The sequence below is a fragment of the Tetrao urogallus genome (assembly GCF_951394365.1).
Source record: "Tetrao urogallus genome assembly, chromosome: 10".
NCBI classification, from domain to species: domain Eukaryota; kingdom Metazoa; phylum Chordata; class Aves; order Galliformes; family Phasianidae; genus Tetrao; species Tetrao urogallus.
Genome location: NC_136823.1, coordinates 11,831,124 through 11,847,790, shown reverse-complemented (window position 1 = coordinate 11,847,790; position 16,667 = coordinate 11,831,124). Strand labels below are relative to the sequence as shown.

The window sequence follows — 16,667 nt, the reverse complement described above, 5'->3', positions numbered from 1 at the left end:
AGCAGTCAGATGATTTGAGAAAGCGAGCGCAAGGAGGAAAAAAAACAAAAGATGACTACACCTGAGAACATTAGAAAGCTCTAGGGTACACATTGGCAGCGTTCTTCTCTTATTGACTTAACTTGTTTGAGCCCACAAATTGTTTCAGCAGCGAGCATACTGCTTGTTTCTAAGGTACTCATTAGTCCCAATAAAGGGTAAATAGATCTGAGCTCTAACACCACCAGCTGCTGAGATGGCTGCGAAAAGACATGAAACAGCACAGCATTCAGACTAGAAGAGGAGATCTGGGATTACTGGTGGAGAAGTAGAAAAAGGGACAACATCACTGCATGCACATACTGACTGCAGTCCTTACCAGAAGTACAAAAAGCAGAGCTCTGCAACATTTCACAGTGCTTTAACCAAGCAGAACCAGGACAGAGGCTTCTGACTGAACAGAAGACCGCAACAACCGTGTGAAGATGGAAGCAAGTTCAAGGCTGTCAGTGGCGTAACCGCATTGCCAAGTCCGAGCCCAGCTCCCACCAATACCAGCAAGCCCTACGGTGCTCTCTAACCGCTCTTCACCGTTATGTGACAGCACTCTAAGCACACAGGGTTGTTTACATGGAGGAGGTTCACAGCTAGCACATTTGACCAGGCCCACGTGAACAAGAACGAACATCACAGGTAAGGGAACACGAGGCAACTTGCTGAATGTACAGTTTCTGGAATTACTACTTAAAACACGCATCAGTCTTCAGCAATACAAAGCAGAACAGTGCCCACTTGCTAAATACGACAATTCTGTAGAAATCAGCATACAGAAGCTCCCACAGAGCGCAGAGCTGGACAGCTGTTCTCCTACCTGTCAGTGACTCTGCTCTGACAAGTTCTCAGGTCTGCATGACAGAGCCAATAAAACTACTCACTCAGATGCTGACTCAGCAAGGTTTCCTCCAGGAGCCACTCAAGGAAAAGCTAAGCACATCTAAGCTTGATGCTCAGCTTTTCCCACTGAAGAGGCTCAGCTGATACTTTGCTCCTTTTTTCCCCCCCATCAACCCTATCGCAGTCATTGGACACCTGAATGTCCAAGGTGACACCAATGGAGATTAAAGTTACTAATGCATCTTCAGGGACTTGGACAGGAGCTACACTCAGCACACAACTCATCTTGCACCTAACTGTAAGAAGCTCTGGTAGACGCTCTCAAGCAGGTAAACACATTTTGAGTTATTAACTTGTCTCACGTTTCTATTTAGAACTTGCACATTTTCTACTTAAGTACCATGGTGAAGCTTTTAGATCAGCACAATCACAGTGCACAGCCACCTGGAGGTGCATTAGCAGACACAGCCTGCAGAGGGGAGACTTCTGGGAAGGAAGCCTCAAGGATGCCACGCCAGGAGCCCAGCAGCAAACACTAACAGCTGCTCTCTGACTTTAGTGCTGTTGATGTGACAGCCAGCTGTCGCAGAGCTGGGAGGGCTCAGCCCCTGGCAAAGACCTTCTTTACTGCTGCACTGGCACTTGTTACACTGAAAGGGCTCAGGGAATCAATTGTGTCTTAGGAGATTATTTACTTTCTGTTAATTTTGTCAAGGGATGTCAGTAGTTATCCATTAGCCCAAACAGATAAAGTTACGTCATGGAACTACACCCCATTAGGGCTCATACACTGCTTTTGGAACTCCAACCCTTCTCCTAAGAGCTGCTCATACACACATCATGCTCCTCCACAGCAGAGGCCAGAAGCTACAGAAACCCAGTTACAGAAGCAACAGGCTCAAAGATCAGCAGGAGATCCACCACCAAATCACCACCTACCTCTTCTGACCACTAGAAAGCAGAACAAATAACATGAATTTCTTACACACAGATTCTTGACCCTGCTCAGCTGCTCCATCCTAATCAGCACCACAGTCAGCCTACCATTCTGGTCTTGTGAATCTTCCCCTGCCACAAGGAACATCTCACCTAACACAGAAAAACCCTTGTAGTTATTGGCATAAAATTACTACAGCAAGAGTCACTAACACATAAAGCACCAAGCTGCTTCTGTGAGCCTCTGCAACATGTGAAGTCCCAAGCATGGAGCAGAACCCCGCTGTGCCACGTGGTACTGAGAGCATCGTTCCTTCTCCCAGACAACAACAGGACCTTCCTTTAAACTCCAGCCAAAAGAAAAGAGTCGAAGGCACCACAGGTAACAGAACAGCTTGGGATCTCTCAGAATCAGATCGTTCCCATCTACCTGAAGGCTGCTTGGTTAAATATATTTAAGAGCACTGAACGGCTCAGGCTGTGCTTCACAGCTACACACAGCAGCACAGGTACCAGAGTTAGGCGAAGATTCAGGAAAGTAACACTGTAACCACAGAAACCACAGCTGTTACAACTAAACTCACCCACGTTTCTGAACAGACAGAAACCTTTCAGTGCATTCAACAGGCCGAGGTTCTGCAGCACACAGCTCACTGCTGCAGCTGCCACTTTCACCAAGATATGATCCCTTGAACCATTAGACACATGTTAGAAACAGCAAACTCCTTCTTAGGCCTCAGCAGCACATTTTTAAGCCAAAAGAGCACCCAGGCAGAACGCTTCCTTCGCTAAGTGGATGTAAGCCCTCCCTGCTCAGTACGACCCTGTCTTCCGGGAAATGAGGGCACAAAACCCTCTGAGGACCGCAAGCACACACAGTTAGTTCGTAAACTCAGCCCGAGGTTACTGAGAACACACACACGACTCGCAGCATGTGGACGATCCGGACTCACCAGTCACCATGGTGCATGTATTTCTGCTGCTCTTGTCCTGAGCTCTTAGACTTGTAACGTTCTGGAGAAGACAGAACAAAGAAGCCCTTTCCATCCCCGGTTCCTTTTTTTCTTTATTAAAGCCATTTTACGTTCAATAGGCTTTGCCTCTTAATATGAACGGGAAGAGATCGCCGGGCTCCGGGGAAGGCGGCGATGGGACCCCTCCCTCCGCACCCGTCACGGTGGGAAGGCAGAGCTGAGAACAAGGCAGCAGCACAAGGCAGCAGCGGCAACAGCGCTGACGGAGCCCAGAGGTCCCCTGGCACAAACCGCCCCGTCACCGCGCCCGGCCCCACCGCCGGCCCGGCCTCCCTCCACCTGCGGCGGGGCGCCGGGGCCCTCCTTTGTTCCCCGCGGGCCCCGGGCAGCCCCCGCCGCCGCCCCACCGCAGGAGCCACGTTTGGGCTCGGTGGGAAGGCGGAGGCCGCAGCCTTCCGGTGCGCGCTGCCGCCGCCCGAGCGAGGCGGAGGGAAGGGGGGGCGCGGAGGGGGGCGCGCCCCGCGCGGGCACGGTGAAGCCGCGCGCGCTCCCGCCGGGCGGGGCCGCCCCTCCCTTCCCCCTCCCCGCCGGGCCCGCGCCGCCCCCGGAACCGCCGCCGCCGCCTCCCCCCCTGCGCACGACGGTAGGCCCCGCCCGGCCCCGCCGTCCCCCGCCTCGCGTCGCCCCCCCCCGCTCTCCCCGGCCCGACGGCCCCGCTGCGCCGCGCCGCGGCCCGGCCCCGCCTCACCCCGGCCCCGCTGCCGCCGCCGACTCGCGCCGCCGCCGCCTCGGCCCCGAGTCTTTTCCCCTCACAGCTCCCTGGGCGCCATCTTACATTCAACCCCCCGCAGCCAATCAGCGCGCTACCTCGGCCTCGCGAGAGCGCGGCCCCCAACTCCCGCGAGAACTCGGCGCTCGGGCCCGCCCCTCGCCTTAAAGGGGCCGCGGTCCCGAGGTGGGGGCGGCCGGCGGGGGGCGCGCTGCGCGGCGGGAGGGGCGCGCTCGGAGCCGGGAGGCGCGTGGGTTGCGGCCGGGACGGCTCCGGCACCGCGGCTGGCGGCATTGCTGGGCTGGGGATGCGGCGCCTGCTGTCTGGCCGGGTCAGACCACGGGGCTGCGGGCCGACCCGCGAGGCTGCAGGCAGGCTCCAACCCACGGGGCGCCCACGGGCGGGTGTCGGTGCCGGCCGCGGGCCGTGCGGCTGTCCCAGCCCCGCTGTTTCCGCGCCGGGATCGGGAGGAGAACGCGGCCTGAGGCTGCTTTAAGGCGTCCGTGTGCGCGGTGCGGCCCCACGGCTGCTTAAGGTGGCCCACGGGGACGGGCACAGACTCCCACAACCTACGGCCAGCCCCGAGGGGGCTGGGGATGCAGAGCCGCGAAGGGACGAACCGAGACCGCGGGGGCTCCCCGGGGACTTCTAGCCCAGGGCCGGGCAGAGCTCGCCCCACTCGAGTCCACCTTAATGCGGGTCGGCGGCTGCTGTTTGTACACATCCCCAGCGCGCACCTCCCGTCGGCGCTGCAGTCCGTTATCCCCACGCAGCGGCACACCGTGCTGCAACACCAGCCGGCCCACAGGATAGGTGTGTCCCCCCCCTCCACTGCCATTGACCCCAGGGCTGAACACAGGGACCAGGCTGCGATGCTCCACTTTATTGAGGTGACACCGGCACGTCCCCGCGGGGCTGTGCTAAGGCAGCTGCGGCTCTTGGTGAGAGGGCGTGGGGCTGGGCTCCATCCTGCCCCCCCCCAGGAGCCTTCCCCTGGCTGAGGGCACACAGGCAGCAGCGTGGCAGCAGAGCTCAGGCTTTGCCGGGGTCCTCCTTCAGCGTCACAGTCCGGTTGAACACCAGCTGGGGACAGGCAAGGCTCAGAGCACTGCAGCCTCCCAAGGGGGCCTGGTGTGCTGTTCCCTGCCCCAGGGCTCACCTTGCTGTCAGTGCTGTCAGGATCCACTGAGAAGTAGCCCAGGCGCTCGAACTGGAACTTATCAAAGGGCTGGGCCCCGAGGACAGAGCTGTCAACCAGGGCATTGTCCACCACGTGGAGGGAGTCCTGGGCAGGGTGGGTAAGGGAACAGCACTGTCAGCACCTCAGCCCCTCTCTGTGCCAATGCTGAGGACATGAGGGCTGCAACAAATCGCCGTTGGCACTCACTGGGTTGAGGTCACTCAGGAATCCACCCGGCACCTCCAAAGGGTCCTCAGGATTTTTGTGCAAAAACCTGTAATGAGACTCAGCCAAAGGAGCTGTGGGGCAGCAGCACCCTGTGGTGGGGTGACAGTGGCCAGGTGACACCACTGCCGTGCTGCCCTGGTACTCACAGCCGCTCATACAGCCGCACTTCGCACACCCGCGGCTCTGACACCCAATGGATGAAGGCTTTGGGCTTCTCCGCTGCATCCGACTTGGTGCAGGTCACCTCCAGCTCAATGACACGCCCATGGGCATCCTGGGGGGGGGGGAGAGGAGCCATCAGGGGGCAGCTCTGGCCCACAGCCCCCCTGCTCAGGGCCACGCACCTTGATGACGTTCTGCACAGCGATGACGTAGCCGGTGTGCCGCAGCCCCACAGGCTGCCCGAGGGCCAGGCGCTTGTAGCCCCTGTCCGCCTCCTGTGAGAGGATGCACTGCTGCAGGAGGGGGTGCAGCACATATCCCCCCCTCCAGCTCAGTCCCCATGACTGTGTCCCCTTCCCCGTTCTGCTGCCGTGCTCAGTGGCACTGTGCCCAACTCACCTCCTTGAAGTCGGTCTCCTCGATGTAGACGACAGACTGGAAGGGCACTTTGTGGAAGCCCCGGCTCTCATCAGCAGGAAAGTTGGGCACGAGGACGTCGATTGTCTGGGGGACAAGAGAGGGTGAACGCTGCCCCAGGACCGCTGCACCCAGCCCAGACCACAGCAGCCTCACCTGGGGGGCCGGGAAGTTGGTGATGGTGACCTTGAGGGGCTCCAGCACAGCCATGGCGCGGGGGGCCTGCTCATTCAGCACATCCCTCACGCACGCCTCCAGCAAGTGCGGTTCCATCGTTGCCTGGGCCACTGTCACACCAACCTGTGGGATGGAATGCACTGCTGTCACCCTGCTGGCTAGGGGAACACTTCCACATGCCTAATCCTGTAGTGCCTACCCGTGCACAGAAGTTATTGATGGCCTCAGGAGGGAAGCCTCGCCGGCGCAGGGCAGTCAGCGTGAAGAGCCGCGGGTCATCCCAGTCCCTGAGAAGACACTGCTGTGACAATCCAGCATGCCCTGAGCGACAGCCACTCTGTCTGCTGGTCCACCCCTACCGCACAGCCCCAGTCTCCACCAGGCGGATGATCTTCCTCTTGGAGACAACGGTGTAGAGCAGGTTGAGACGGCCATATTCCCACTGCACAGGGCAGTACACGTCCAGCGCATTGCACAGCCAGAAGTAGGAGGAGCGCCTGCGAAGAAGCACAGCCCAGCTCAGCCACAAGGACATGGTGACCCCTGCTCAGGGCTGTGCATGATGCTCACCTGGCCTGGAACTCCTTGGTGCAGAGGGAGTGCGTGATGTGCTCGATGGAGTCGCAGAGGCAATGTGTGTAGTCATACGTCGGGTAGATGCACCTACAGGGCGTGTGAACTTTGCCCCAGCCTCTCCATTCCTCTCCCAAGACCCCCCCCTGCTCCAAGCACACACAGACCCGTCCCTGACACATCTTGTGGGACGCTGTGAGCTCTCCATACCACTTGTCCCCAGTGCGGTGGTGCGGAGTGAACTTGACACGGTAGGCAACGGGGTCCATCTTCCCATCCTCCATCACCAGCTTCATTCGCAGCGTGGCCTCCCCCTCCCCAAACTTCCCCTTTCGCATGTCCTGCAGGGCAGGCAAAGGCCATCAGCTGGGCCCTGCACCCCATAGGCACACAGTCCCTGGCTGAGAGTACCTCAAAGAGCACTAGTGACTCCTCCACAGGCCGGTCCCGCCACGGTGATGGTGGTGGGTTGTGGCCCTTGATCTCTTCAACCTTCTGATGGCAGACGTAGGCCTGTCCCCTGCAGAGAGGACACATGGCCAAGTGGACATAAGCAGCCCACCCCCGGACAAAGGGCAGCCATCTCTGGGCACCGCTGCAGCACACTCACCTGCGGATGAGCTCCAGAGCCCAGGTGTAGAGCTGGTCAAAGTAGTCTGAGGCGTGGGTCACAGCATAGGGCTGGTAGCCTGGGGGTAGACAGGTTTGAGCCAGCACTAGGGCTTGGCAGCAGGAGCTACATGCAGGAATGTTCCCATCAGCAACCCAGCCCCATCCCGCTCTCCCCAGTACAAGCCCTACCAAGCCACTCCACCATCTCTCGGATGGCCGTAAAGTACTTCTCTTCCTCCTTCTCAGGGTTGGTGTCATCATAGCGCAGAAAGCAGATTCCCCCATTCGCCTGGGAAAGTAAGGAGAGTAAGCAGCTGCTCCTCACAGGGCCTGGACACAACCAGAGGATGCGGGGAGATGGGAGCAGGCTGCGCCCACCTTGGCGTAACCAAAGTTGAAGTTGATGGCCTTGGCATGGCCAATGTGCAGGATGCCATTGGGCTCAGGAGGGAACCGTGTCCGCACCTGGGGAAAAGAGAAGGCACTGTCACAACCCTCATACCTTGTGCCTCCCCAGCGCCCACTGCAGCCTTACACAACGATGTTACCCACAAGGGAGTCGCTGTGCTCGGAGACCCGACCTCACCTGCCCACCCGTGACTGCCAGGTGCTGCTTCAGCAGAGCCATGGTGTTTGGTGTCACCACATAGCCCTCCGTCTTGTAGTTCTCTCCTGTGAGGACGGTGTGGTCAGTGCTGCAGCAGTGTTCCAAGCCTGGCACAGCCTGGCAGCCTGCAGGCAGTGCCTGCTCGCCCTCACCCGGCTTGTGGAATTTCAGAGCTTCTCCTCGCAGCTGCTCCAGCAGCGACTTCGTCTCTGTGCTCACCTCACCTATGGGGAGAGACAGGGCTGAGCCAGCACTGCCCAGTGGGCCAGAGGACAGCCTGTACTTGCACTGATTGCGGTGATGCCCGACCACAGCCCAGGGGTTGCTGGGCCCAAAGGGCTGGGGAAGCTCCCACGGAGCCGCTCACCATTCTCCACCACCAGCACCTTCTGCTTCTCCACTGGGGCTGGCCGGGCCTTGGCAGCCTATGGGGACGAGCACAGCAGCCTGAGCACCCACTGCGCACACACCTCTCTCCAGCCCTGCCCACTCCCCAGCAATAGAGCTGTCCTGTGATGGCAGCTGCAGCCACTCAGGAATCACCACGCGGCCCTTCCGCATCACCTTTGGTTTCTTTTCCAGATCAGCTTCTGTCTTTGGTCCCAGCAAATGCAGCACCTGAGTGGAATGAAGGCGGTCTGACAGGGTGTCCCATGCCCGGGGCAGCCCAGGGCACGCATGTTGTGCTGCAGAGCCCAGCACCCACCTGCAGATCCACCTCGTTCTTGATGCTCTTCCCATCTGCCCACTGCAGCCGGCTCCGCGCCTCCGCTGTTGGGGCATGCAGCATGGGGCGCGGCCCAGGGGGCTTCAAGAAGACCCCCAGGCCCGACTCCATCCCCCTGCCCCGCACTCACCCATCAGCAGCCCCGTGTTGAAGCGGTACCGCTCCGCCAGGAGCTCCTCCCGGTGCCGGCTGACCACGGCCTCCACCTGCGGACCCGGGAGCTGAGCGGGGAGCACAGCCCGACCCCCCAGTTCCTCCAGTCCCGCTCCGCGCCCCCCACGGCCCCACTCACCGCCTCCTCGATCTGCTCGGGGCTGACCCGCACCCCCACGCCGCACGCCCGCTCGAAGTCGGCCGCTTCCAGCGGATCCAGCGGGTGACTGCGGAGGTACTGCAGGGCGGCTGCGGCCACAGCGCGCTCAGCACCGGCCCCCGGCACCTTGCCCCGCTTCCCCATCCCCCCCCTCTTCTCCCCCCCCCCCCCAGGCCGCTCCGTACCGCCCAACTGCTGGTCGGTGCGGATCTCCCTCCGCCCGATGTACCCCACCACGAAGGCCAAGCGGTCAGGGTCGCGGAGCCGGGCGGCCGCATTGTACAGCAGAGCACCGGTGGCTTTATCCAGGCCTGAGCCCAGCGCGGCGCGGGCCTGAAGCACGGCCTGGCGGAGCTGCGCGCTCAACGCGGCGTTGCGCAGCGTCTCGCGGGCCTTGGCCTCGGTCAGCCCGATGCCGGTGAACAAATTCAGCACCTCCGTCTCCTCCGCCGCCATCGCCGCCATGCTGCCGCTGCCCGCCTGCGGGGGCGGGGCCTCGCGCCGCTCCGCTCTCCCCGACGAGCCAATCAGTGGAGAGTGTCCCTCCCTTCGGCCAATGGAGTGAGGAAACTCCTTGCAAGCTTCGCGAATCGGAGAGCAGGGGGGCGTGGCCAGGCGGAAGGACGGTTGCATCATTTAAAGGGACCGCTGCCCGCGGATGACACGTGGGGGGCAGGCCCGGGGCGGGGCAGGGGGCTGGCAGGGCCGGCCCCGGGGCTGCGGGGGGCGGTGGCGGGCGGACCCTTGAGGACGGCGCTCGGTCTCTTTTGTCGTCGGCGGGCGCGCATATTGCGGCCCCGCATGTCCACCTTATGCCTCAGACGGCCACCCGTCTTCTCCCTTCATCCCCAGATTGTCCCCCCACGTACACCCCTGCCCCCTGTGACCTCTACATTGTGTCCCCGCAACCGCTTCTCTCTTCTTTGCACCCGTCTTATGCCCTCACAGCCACCCATGTCCCCCCTCATTGTGTTCCCACAGCCACCCGCGTCCCTTTCCACGTCCGCTCCCGCACCCCAGCACCATCCAGCTGACCTCTATGCCCAAACCCATCCACTGTAGCTGCCCCACAGCGCCGTGCTCAGGCTGCGGCACCCCAGGATACCCACTCCCATCCTCAACACCGCTGCCAACACTGCAATTCAGAAAGGGCTTTATTGGCACGGCCACTCTCAGCACCTGGTGGGTACCTGCTCCACGTCGTCCCCTGGCTCTGTCCCTATGGCCGCCACCCGCCCCATCCCCTGCTCAGTGCCCACCGCAGCCCCCGACTGCTCCTCCTTACTGGTGCCCGCGGCGGGCAGCGGCCTCATGCTGAACCGCGCGCAGACGTTGGTGCCTGACACACTGCGATACTCCCCCATCTCGGTGCGCACCGCCTCATTCTGTGTGATGGTGAGCAGCACGGGCACCGACAGCGTCACCTCCTTGCGCAGCACGTGGACGGTGAGCTGCGTGCGCGGGGGGACCTTGGCGGGCAGGGCCACCTCGCTGCGCTCCCTCCGTGTGCATGATTCGCTGCGGCCCTTCTGCACCGTGAAAACGTTGCTGGCCTCCACGGCCAGCGTGAAGGAGAGCCCGGCCCGCAGGCTGGTGGCGTTGCTGAAGTGGAAGCTCTGCCACAGCGTCGTGCTGTACTCCCGCGTGCTGCCGGCCGCCAGCGCCTGCTCCGATTCGGTCTCGTTCACCCCCACGATCTCATCCACCAGCACCTCCCGCTCCGCCTCTATGCGTTTCTGGTCCCACAGGAGCTGCGCGGTGACCGTGGGGCGGCCGGGCCGCAGCGGGCGCAGATGGGACAGCCGGGCCTGGAAGTGCAGCTGCGCCCCATAGTCGTCCACGCGCTCCCCGGGCCACGCCAAGCAGTGCCAGCCACCGCGGTTGGGGTGCTGGTAGAGCAGCCAGACCCCGCGCTGCACCACGTGCGAGGCCACGCGGTCATTGAAGTATCCGTACGCCAAGTTGGTCTCCTCGCTGACCACCTTGCAGGCGCCCTGCAGGTAGGGCCGCTCGTAGAGGGTGATCTGTGGGTCCAGCAGGTCGTGGTGCACCAGGCGCAGCGCCGAGAAGCTGTTGGGCCGCTCCACAGCCGTGTACTCACCCTCCTCGAAGACGTGCGGCTCGCCCTCGTACTTGGGCTGAGTGTAAGCGATCCAGGGCTGCCCCACCACCTTCAGCGAGGCGATGCAGTCGCCGAAATCCAGTTCATGCAGGTCGGGCACGTCGCAGGTGAACTCACGACTCAACCCCTCGAAGTCAGCACGCTCGTACACCGTGATCTTGTTCATGGCGCTGTGTGGCCGAGAGCCCCGGTTCCTCCTCTCCCCGGTTCCGTTCCCTTCCCTGCCCCGTCCCGCTGCCTCTGCTCTCACCGTCTCTGCCGCCGTGCCCCAACGCCGCCCCGCAGCCGTCGCTTTTATCGCAGGGCTGTGACATGCCGTGACACGAGGGCCCTGCCACGGCCCCGCAGACCCGCACGGCGCAGCGGGATGCCCGCAGACCAGCCCTGCCGGATAGTCCTGCCGCACCCCAAGCACATGGCGCTCCAGCGCTAACGAGTCACCGGCAATTAGTAGGGGTGCTTCCGCCCTGCCTGCACTAATTATGGTGTGAGATGGCGGTGGGGCCGGAACGGCTGGATCACCGTGGTGGGGTGAGAGGGTGCAGCGGTGGCACCAACCGGTCTCCCCGGCTGAGACCCCACTGCACTCCAGTCCCACTGGAGCTCAGCGCAGCCCCTGGCACAGCACAGCACGGCCACCTGGCACAGCACGGCCACTTGGCACAGCACGGCCACTTGGCACGGCACGGCCACATGGATGGCACGGCATATCACCCACCATGGCACTGCACAGGGTGTTACAACAGAGACATATGACACGGTGTGGTGGTGTGACAAGGCATGACGCAGGGATGGCTTGGGCAGACAGTGCCACTGTTCCCTCCTTGTCCCTCACGGTGAGGACATCCCTAACTTCACTGCAGAGCAGGATGCCCACGGACCTCCTGGGGCAGCATACACCGCTGACACCCCCAGCCACACATCAGACATGGGTTTGGGCAACTCTCAGCCCCACAACCCTCCCACAGCCAGCTGGGCTCAGGGCAGCAGCTGCCCCTATAACCCTGCAATGAGAGGTTCTCCGCAGCCCCTCAGTGCCACCACACCCATCCAGCTCCTCCCAACCAGGTGCTGCAATCCCAAGCCGGGGTGTGCCAGGGTCTCCCAGTTTATTGCCAGATGTCGGGGCGGTTGGGGTTACACCAGACAAACGCTACAGAAGCGGTTAGTGAGCGAGGTGCCACTGGCCGGGCCGGCCGGGTTGGGGGGGGACAGCGGGGCACAGGGACGGAGGCCGGGGAGGGGCTGTCCTACTCGCTTCCCCCCCTCCCACCACCCACTGCCCATGTCCCACACCCCCCTCCCAGTGCTGGGGACCCCCATGGCCGCCCCGTCCCCGTGTCCCCGAGCGGTTCCCACCACCCCCTGCTCCCTGCATCGAGGCTGGGGCAGCGCGGCAGGGGGGGCCCGGGGGCAGGGCTGCGTGGGTGGGAGGCGGTGCTGGCATTATTGCTATGGCGGGCGGGAGCAGCGCGACCCTCCCCACGCTCAGATCACAGTCTCGAAGAGCGTCGTCTTCTCCTTGGGGGGCTCCGGGGCCAGCAGTTTGGCTTCGGCCTCGGGCGTCAGGTACTCCAGGTGGTGGTGGCCCCAGATCGGCGTGGTCAGCAGCTGCCAGCGCTGCAGGGACATGGGGTCAGCAGCGGGGACGTGGCACGGGACATGGCACGTGGGTGAGGATGGGGACACGGATGGAGTTTGGATGGGCATAGGGTAGGAATAGAATTTGGATTGGGCTGGGGAAGGGATTGAGATGGGACTGAGGGAGGGACACGGTAGCGGGGCACAGGGTGGGGATGGGGTCTGAGATGGTGCTGAGAGAGAGAGAAGGATGGGGGCAAGGATGGGATTTGAACAGAGAAAAGCATAGAGCAGGGATGAGATTCGGATGAGGTGGGCTTTGTGTGAGATGGCAATGGGGACAGGGATGAGATGGGGAGAAGGCAACGGGGATGAGGATGGGATTCAGCTCAGGATTGGACTGAGACGGCAAGGTGAGGCGATGAGATGGAGATGCCAGAGAGGACAGGGAATGGATTCAGATCCGGATGGGGACAGGGACAAGGGTCGCCAGTGCTGTCCCACCTCGCGCAAGGAGCCTTTGCAGCGCAGGAGCTTGTAGATGACGGTGCAGGGGATGCAGAGCATGGAGGAGAGTGCCAGGACCCAGCCGATGGCATCGCCCCACCACGGGTACACGTAGGTCTTGTTGTACGTCAGCGGTTTGTAGTTCACCACGTGGAACAAGAAGATGCCCTGTGCGGAGCGGCAGCGAGCTCCCACGGCCGTCCTCACGCGTGTTCCCCGCTCCAGCCTCCCACCCTCACCACACCGCCGTGCCCGCAGCCGCCGCCGGGGGGAGCCCGGAGCCCGCGGAGCGCCGCCCGGGGCATCGCGCACGCGGCCACGAGAGGGCGCCCGAGTGGCCCCCGAGCCACGCGCGACCGCGTCCCCGCTCACCACGCAGACCAGCGGCGTCACCACGGCCCAGCACCACTTCATGAGGGGCAGCGGCCGGTAGCCGATCATGCGGGCCACGTCGTCCATGAAGCGGTCAGCGCCTGCGGGGATGGGGTTGTCAGCGGGGTCCCATGGGCGCCCGTCCCCGCATCCCTCCCCATCCCACGGCCTCACCGTACACCCAGGCGATGACCACGCACTCCCAGAAGGCCTGCCACAGCAGCGTGATCCCGCTGGCCGAGTAGTTGTCAAACAGCTGGAACACGTACATGCCGCCCTGCGGGACAGCACAGCATGTCACCGGGCTGTGCTGTGTGTCCCTGCTGCACGGGCACCCGAATGGCACAGGGACCTCAAGCACAGAGACCACAGATGGCACTGGCATTCCAAATGGCACGGGGACCCCCAATGGCACGTAGACCCCTGCAGTGCCATGGACACTTACAATGGCACAAACGTCCCAAATGGCACAGACAACACCCCAAACGGTGTGGATTCTCGAAATGGCACGGACAGCCCAATGCCACGGGCACTCCAATGGTGTGACAGACATCCCAAAAGGCACAGACACCCCACACAGCACGGACACCTCAAATGTCACAGACATCCCCAACGCCAAGGGCACTCCAATGCCACACCCCCCCCCAGATGGCACAGGCAGCCCACGCCATGGAAAGGCACAACCCGGCCCCGGCCCGTGTCCCTGCGCGTCCCCACCTGTGTCACCATGGAGAGGTCGATGAGGCAGCAGACGAGGCAGCAGAGCGCGGCGGTGAGCTCGCGGCGCAGTGAGCCGGCCCCCGGCTGGGGGAACAGGTCCAGGATGCCCGTGATGAAACCCTCCACACCGACAAACTGTGGCACACAGCGGGGTCAGCAGAGGCACGGCATCCTGTCCCCGTCCCCATCCCCATCGCCGTACCTGGCTGTCCAGCCCCAGCACCAGGAGCATGAAGAAGAAGAGCGTGGCCCACAGCGGGGACAGGGGCATCAGAGTCACGGCTTTGGGGTAGGCGATGAAGGCCAACCCAGGGCCTGTGGGGACAGTAGGGTGAGAGGTGCCACCCCCTGTAGGATACACAGGGCTCACAGCACGCACCACTCACCCGATTCGGCCACTTTGGAGATATCCACGCCCTGCTCCGAAGCCATGAAGCCCAGCACGGAAAAGACGACGAAGCCGGCAAAGAAGCTGGTGGAGCTGTTGATGACGGCCAGGATGTAGGCGTCCCTGCGGGCACAGCGGGTTATGGGCTGCTGCGGGGGCTCTGCGGGGTCCCAGCGGCGGCGCAGCCCTACCTGTAGCAGTTGTTGTGGAAGCGGTTGTAGCTGCCCAGCGCCGTCAGCGCACCCAACCCAATGGCGTAAGAGAAGAAGATCTGAGTGCCGGCGTCGATCCAGACCTGGGGCACGGGGATGGCGCTGGGATTTTAGGGGCACCATGTGTCCCTCCCCGTTGCCTCACTGCCCCCCCCTGCCCTCACCTGCGCCTCGGCCAGCTTGGACCAATCGGGCTTCAGGTAGTAGACGATGCCGCCCAGCGCGCCGGGCAGCGTCACGCCGTGCACCAGCAGCAGGATGAGGACCACATAGGGGAACAGCGCCGTGAAGTAGACGATCTGCGCATGGGGAGCTGGTCAGACCCCCGTGGGGCAGGGGGTGCTATGGGACAGGACACCCCGTGCCACACGTGTCCCCATCAGGGCCGGGTCTTGGATGACCCCAAGCACGGGTGGCAACGTGCCGTACAGATGTGGGACCACGTTACCTTCCCGGTTGACTTGACGCCCTTCCAGATGCAGAAGTAGACGATGATCCAGGTGGTGACCAGGCACAGGATCATCTGCCAGTTCATCTCCCCCGGCTCGCTCAGGTCCCCCGACAGCCGCAGCACTTTGTTCCTGCACGGCAGGGTGGCACTGAGCACCCGCACATCCCCGTCCCCTCTGCCCCCACGCCGTCCCCACACTCACTCCCAGAACTCGATGACAGGTGAGCGCTTGTCGGCCATGTCGACGCAGCTGACGTTGAGGGCGGTGACGGCGGCGCTGGCGTTGGCACTGGCGTTGCGGCACAGTTCCAGGTGGAAGAACTCCGTGCACCGCTCTGTGTTCCACGCGTGGCCGCAGGTGGCCCAGGGCAGCGTGTCGGTCAGCGAGTGCACCAGGTAGAAGAGCCCCCACACCAGGATCATGATGTAGTAGGAGTTACAGAAGAAGACGATCACCATGGAGGCCAAGCCCAGACCTGGAACAACGGCAGCGGGGTTGGCACGGGGCTCCGCACACCCACGGTGAGCCGGGGGGCAGGATGTGGGATGACGGTGGGGATGGGATGTGTAGAAGTGGGACAATGGGTGGGGGGATGGCACGGGGTCGGCCATGGGCACGGTGACGACTCGTGGCTCTCGGGGACGGTAATGGGGAGCTGCAGGGCAGGGCAGGGAGCTGCCATCCTTGGCTGCGGGACACGGGGTGTGGGCAGGAAGCTGCAGGGGCCCTGCGCAGGGCACCAAGGGGGGGGAACGGTGAATACCTTTGAAGAGCGGAGCGATATTCCATGCGGCGATACCCCCCTGCTTCATGAACTGCCCCAGGGCCACCTCCAGGAAGAAGACAGGGATGCCGCCCACGAAGACGATGAGCAGATAGGGGATGAGGAAGACGCCTGGGGGGGGACGCAGACATTCAGGGTACGGCTCAGCCGTGCCGTCCCCCCCTCGCCGGTCCCCCCCGCGCCGCCCGCTGGGCGCAGCGAATGGCGAGCGGCACTCCGCGCACTCCCCCTCGCCGCGCGCCGATGTAGGTCAGGGCGGGCAGGTGGCGGACCCCCACCCCGCGAGCCACAAGGGCAGCCCCAGGGGCCGTCCCCCCGACCCCGCGCCGGTGCTCACCTCCGCCGTTCTTGTAGCACAGATAGGGGAAGCGCCACACGTTGCCCAGCCCCACGGCGAAGCCCACGCAGGACATGATGAAGTCCATCTGCCGGGTCCACGTCTCCCGCTCTGGGGCGGCCGTTTTTGGGGGGCCGGGGGCCCCCACCAGCGGCGCAGTCACCGTCCGCTCCTCGCCCGCCGCGGGGGGCTCGGTGCCCTCTGCCGGGACAGGGACGGGGGGGGGCCGCGCCGCCGTCACCAGCGCACACGGGTTCCGCCCCGGGTGGGGAGAAAGGGGGAGCGCGCGGGGGTTGGGGGGGGGGGGGGGGGGGGTTTCCTCGCGCGATCCCCCCGCACCCCGCGGCCCTCGCTCCGCGCGTGGGGGCGTGACGTCAGATGTCAGCCCGGCGCGTGACGTCACAATGCAGAGCGGTGACTCACCCCGCGGCGGGACGGGAGGGGGCGCGCCGCGGTCGCGCGTGGCCGTGGGCCGCCACCCCGACCCCCCCCGGTTCCCCCCCCCCCCCCCCCCTCCCCACGCACCGCATCCCTCCCCGGCCCGCTTCAGCCCCGCGCTTACCGGAGCCCGTCGGGGCGGCGGCGTCGCGGCTCGGGGCGGCGGGCGGCTGCGGGGCGGCCGTGTCGGCGGGGACGGGGGGCAT

At 63.5% G+C, this 16,667-nt stretch overlaps 3 protein-coding genes across 5 annotated transcripts; all 3 read right to left on the bottom strand.

Annotated features, from left to right (window-relative positions):
* Window positions 1-4,584: 4,584 nt before the first annotated feature.
* Window positions 4,585-9,013, bottom strand: QARS1 (glutaminyl-tRNA synthetase 1; the record flags this gene model as incomplete). Its single annotated transcript, XM_079540479.1, has 23 exons — window positions 4,585-4,635; window positions 4,712-4,837; window positions 4,940-5,006; window positions 5,107-5,234; window positions 5,305-5,397; window positions 5,522-5,626; window positions 5,696-5,839; window positions 5,916-6,003; window positions 6,076-6,213; window positions 6,287-6,379; window positions 6,500-6,630; window positions 6,701-6,809; window positions 6,900-6,978; window positions 7,091-7,190; window positions 7,280-7,366; window positions 7,488-7,573; window positions 7,661-7,732; window positions 7,876-7,933; window positions 8,073-8,126; window positions 8,215-8,279; window positions 8,366-8,441; window positions 8,528-8,637; window positions 8,734-9,013. 23 exons carry the CDS (start codon window positions 9,011-9,013, stop codon window positions 4,585-4,587), a joined length of 2,340 nt encoding a protein of 779 aa, XP_079396605.1.
* A 707-nt stretch (window positions 9,014-9,720) lies between these two features.
* On the bottom strand, window positions 9,721-10,836 carry LOC306950137 (epidermal differentiation-specific protein-like; the record flags this gene model as incomplete). Its single annotated transcript, XM_079540294.1, has 1 exon — window positions 9,721-10,836. The coding sequence occupies one exon, from the start codon at window positions 10,834-10,836 to the stop codon at window positions 9,721-9,723; it is 1,116 nt and encodes a 371-aa protein (XP_079396420.1).
* Window positions 10,837-12,016: 1,180 nt separating this feature from the next.
* Window positions 12,017-16,667, bottom strand: SLC6A8 (solute carrier family 6 member 8; the record flags this gene model as incomplete). Of its 3 annotated transcripts, none has more annotated exons than XM_079540192.1 (14): window positions 12,017-12,290; window positions 12,756-12,926; window positions 13,131-13,231; window positions 13,305-13,407; window positions 13,848-13,985; window positions 14,053-14,165; window positions 14,237-14,361; window positions 14,430-14,533; window positions 14,615-14,749; window positions 14,899-15,031; window positions 15,104-15,377; window positions 15,666-15,797; window positions 16,024-16,222; window positions 16,548-16,667. In XM_079540192.1, 14 exons carry the CDS (start codon window positions 16,665-16,667, stop codon window positions 12,159-12,161), a joined length of 1,980 nt encoding a protein of 659 aa, XP_079396318.1. In that variant the 3' UTR covers window positions 12,017-12,158. The 3 variants fall into 3 exon arrangements, with proteins under 3 accessions (XP_079396318.1, XP_079396319.1, XP_079396320.1); XM_079540193.1 differs by having other exon boundaries at window positions 16,024-16,224; window positions 16,565-16,667; XM_079540194.1 differs by having other exon boundaries at window positions 16,024-16,224; window positions 16,586-16,667.